Genomic DNA, 3317 nt, shown 5'->3' on the forward strand with positions numbered 1-3317 from the left:
CTTTTAAATTTTAAAATTTCCACTTTAATTACATTAAATTAATAACATTAGTTAAAATAAAAATAATACAAATGATATAATTTCACATATTTATTTAAATCAATGATTAAAATTTATATAACTAAAAAAACTCCTAATTAATAATTTATTTAAAATAATTAATTAATAAATTTGAATTTTTACTATAAAAATTTAATTAATTTTATAACCGTAGTTTCCACGAGTTATAAACTAGTAGAAGTAAGGTTATAAACTAGTAGAAGTAATAAAGTGATGATTAGGATTGAATAGATGTTTAATGAGTTGTAAATGTTGTTGTATATGTGTTTAATGGATAATGTAGTAATTGGTTGTACTCTATAAAAGTCAATGGATTCTACCTGTGTAAGAGTCCAAATAATTCTTCATACATGTATAGTTAATCACAGATAATCTAAGCTAAAAAAAAAAAAAAAAAAAAAAAGTACTTCATTCTGCAGATACCAAAACCTCCCGCGGAAACAAATAAATAACCACATGGAGAGCAACTCTAGACGACACTAAAATCTTTATAATCATTGACATAACAGTTTAGATCCTTAATTAATATGTTATCATATACATCCACATATGTAAGTACAACACCTCATGGGCCAAAACCTAAGAAAATCTAACTAAAATATTGGATTCAAGCATAAAATAATATTGGGGCTCCAAGTTCATACCTAAGATTATTGGAAAACCGATGTCATTCGAATTTAATTTCGCTAGTATTGTGTTTTGCAATGACAATCTATAAAAGTAAGGTCAATCACTACTTTTAAGATCAATATCATCAAGAAGTGTTTACCCAGACTTGTCACGTAGTTAACAATATACAACAACAATTTACTTTAGAACAAATAACATATATATAGTAAACAACAGGTGGCTTATGAAACAAGGCAACCCTTCATATATATTAGCGGATGATGACACTCATAACAACCAACAATAACCAACTAGTTAACTGACATTATAACCACCATAATTCTCATACCCTTCACGAGTCTAGCTTATAATTTAAACAAATATTGCAGTCAAGCATAAATATGATTGCCGCCCATATGTGGGCTTGGCATATGATATACTTGATCTTTGCAGTCGGTAGGTGGCCATAATTATAACAGGGCGTCTTTCTTGGTGAGTTTGTCAATATTTATCAATTAACTCCATTATAAATACTTCACCAAACCCATTCTCCATACATCATCAAACGCTAACTTCCACATTCAGTTTGATTTCGGTTTCAGTTTTTCTCCAATGAAGTTCAATGTTCTCAACGTTTATACACTTTTTTCTGTAAGTATATTCTCATCATCATTAATTTTTGGGATATTTAAAAATTCTGATATTTTAATGTCTTTTTTCACCACAAATGGCCGAAGAAGTTTTGGCCCGTTTGAAGTATTGAATGTGTTCGTGTATCGGTGTATGTATAGAATGATATTTTGGAGCTGAATTCATTTGTGTTTATTTGTCGTTTCCATCAGCTAGCGCTGGTTGCAAGTCATGCAGTGAATCCTGATGTTTACTGGAAGTCTGTATTGCCAAACAGTCCTATGCCCAAAGCAATCAAGGAACTTGTACAAACTACAGGTTCATCTTTATTTCTGATTTCTTTATTGTTTCTCCTTTGCTGTAATCTCTACAGATTTGGTTAGAAATAATTTATTGATTTACAGAATCGTCGGAAGAGAATAATACAGAAGTCGGAGTTGGAGAGGATGGTGTAGCCGTGCATACAGGAAAACCAGGGAAACAGACGGATGTTGGTGTTGGATACGGATACGGACACAATCCATTCAACTACAATTATGCTGCCTCCGAAGATCAACTCAAGGATAACCCAAACGTAGCGGTTTTTTTCTTGGAAAACGACTTGCATCAAGGGACGGAAATGAAGTTACATTTCACTAAAGACGACAAAAAATCCACGTTCTTACCTCGACAGGTAGCTGAGTCTATACCATTTTCGTCAAACAAACTTCCTCAAATCTACAACCAGTTCTCGATAAAATCGGGCTCGGTGGAAGCCCATGACATGAAACAAACTTTAAGTGAATGCGAGAACAAAGGAATCCAAGACGAGGAAAAATATTGTGCTACTTCCTTAGAGTCCATGGTCGATTTTAGTACGAGCAAGTTAGGTAAAAACGTTAAAGCGATCTCAACAGAGGTAAACGCTAAAGAAAGTACTCCCCTACAAAAGTACACGATTGAGGGAGCCAAGAAACTGGCAGCAGATAAAGCTGTGGTTTGCCATAAACAAAATTACGCATATGTTGTCTTTTATTGCCACAAAACTGTTAGCTCTCGAGCATACGTTGTTTCTTTAGTAGGCGCTGATGGTACCAAAGTGAAAACAGTAGCGGTTTGCCATACAGACACTTCGAAGTGGAATCCAAAACATTTGGCGTTTCAAGTGCTCAAAGTCAAACCAGGAAGTGTTCCAGTTTGCCATTTCTTACCCGAAGATCATGTTGTTTGGGTTCCATATTAATAAACACTGCAGGAAGAATATGTTACACCTATATATGTAGTGCGTGTCATGTGTCTTTTCTGGACAATCTGTAAGGTTTACGTACACTAGTTTTTACGGATTTGCTGCATCTTTCTGTTTGTAAGGTAAAATAATAAATACTACTTTTTCTAATTAAGCCAATTGTTATTTCAAAAAGTAGACAATAAATGTTGACGGCCAGCTTATTGCTACAAAGGCGCCTTATTTCCGAAGGGTAAAAGGCGTAGAAATTTGTCGGAACAGACCATTCCAAGGGAAAAAAATGTCAAAAAAAAACTCCTATAGGAAAATTTTCCAAAGGATTTCCATCAAGCGTTTCAAGGCATTTCCAATGGTAGTTTTGACACTTTTCCCAATTGAAATTCCGTGATTCCATGTTGTTATTTGTCATGTCTGAAAAAGCATTAAGACTAACACGTAGACACGTAGTGTGAGTAGTGTAATCACTCTCACTAGGTTATATCAATTTATTAGTTCTTAGTATGATGCATCAGGTCCTTGATGATTTCTCTATTTCTTTAATCCTCATTTGTTCCCTTCTCGGGATTCTCTTTATGAGTCACTTTTTGATCTTCCTTGACTCCTCTATTAACTGATGTAGTGGAGTGGTTATATCTAACTACGTTGTCGTGCGAGAATGGAGATGTCTAAAGAATATTAATAGTTTTTTTATGGTGATCCTCATTGGGTCCTCTAATAATTATGCAGCGTACACCAGTTATATATAATTGAGATTAAATAGACTTTCGATTAAGTGATTCTATTCTAAAACCAC

General features: G+C 33.8%; 1 protein-coding gene across 1 annotated transcript; it reads left to right on the top strand.

Moving 5' to 3' along the window:
* The first annotated feature begins 1173 nt into the window (after positions 1-1173).
* LOC145033417 (BURP domain protein RD22-like) lies at positions 1174-2678 on the top strand. Its single transcript, XM_078982043.1, has 3 exons — positions 1174-1320; positions 1512-1617; positions 1704-2678. Exons 1-3 carry the CDS (start codon positions 1282-1284, stop codon positions 2519-2521), a joined length of 963 nt encoding a protein of 320 aa, XP_078838169.1. The 5' UTR covers positions 1174-1281; the 3' UTR covers positions 2522-2678.
* Positions 2679-3317: the final 639 nt, after the last annotated feature.

This window comes from Lactuca saligna, chromosome 1 (assembly GCF_052625555.1).
Source record: "Lactuca saligna cultivar CGN05327 chromosome 1, ASM5262555v1, whole genome shotgun sequence".
NCBI classification, from domain to species: domain Eukaryota; kingdom Viridiplantae; phylum Streptophyta; class Magnoliopsida; order Asterales; family Asteraceae; genus Lactuca; species Lactuca saligna.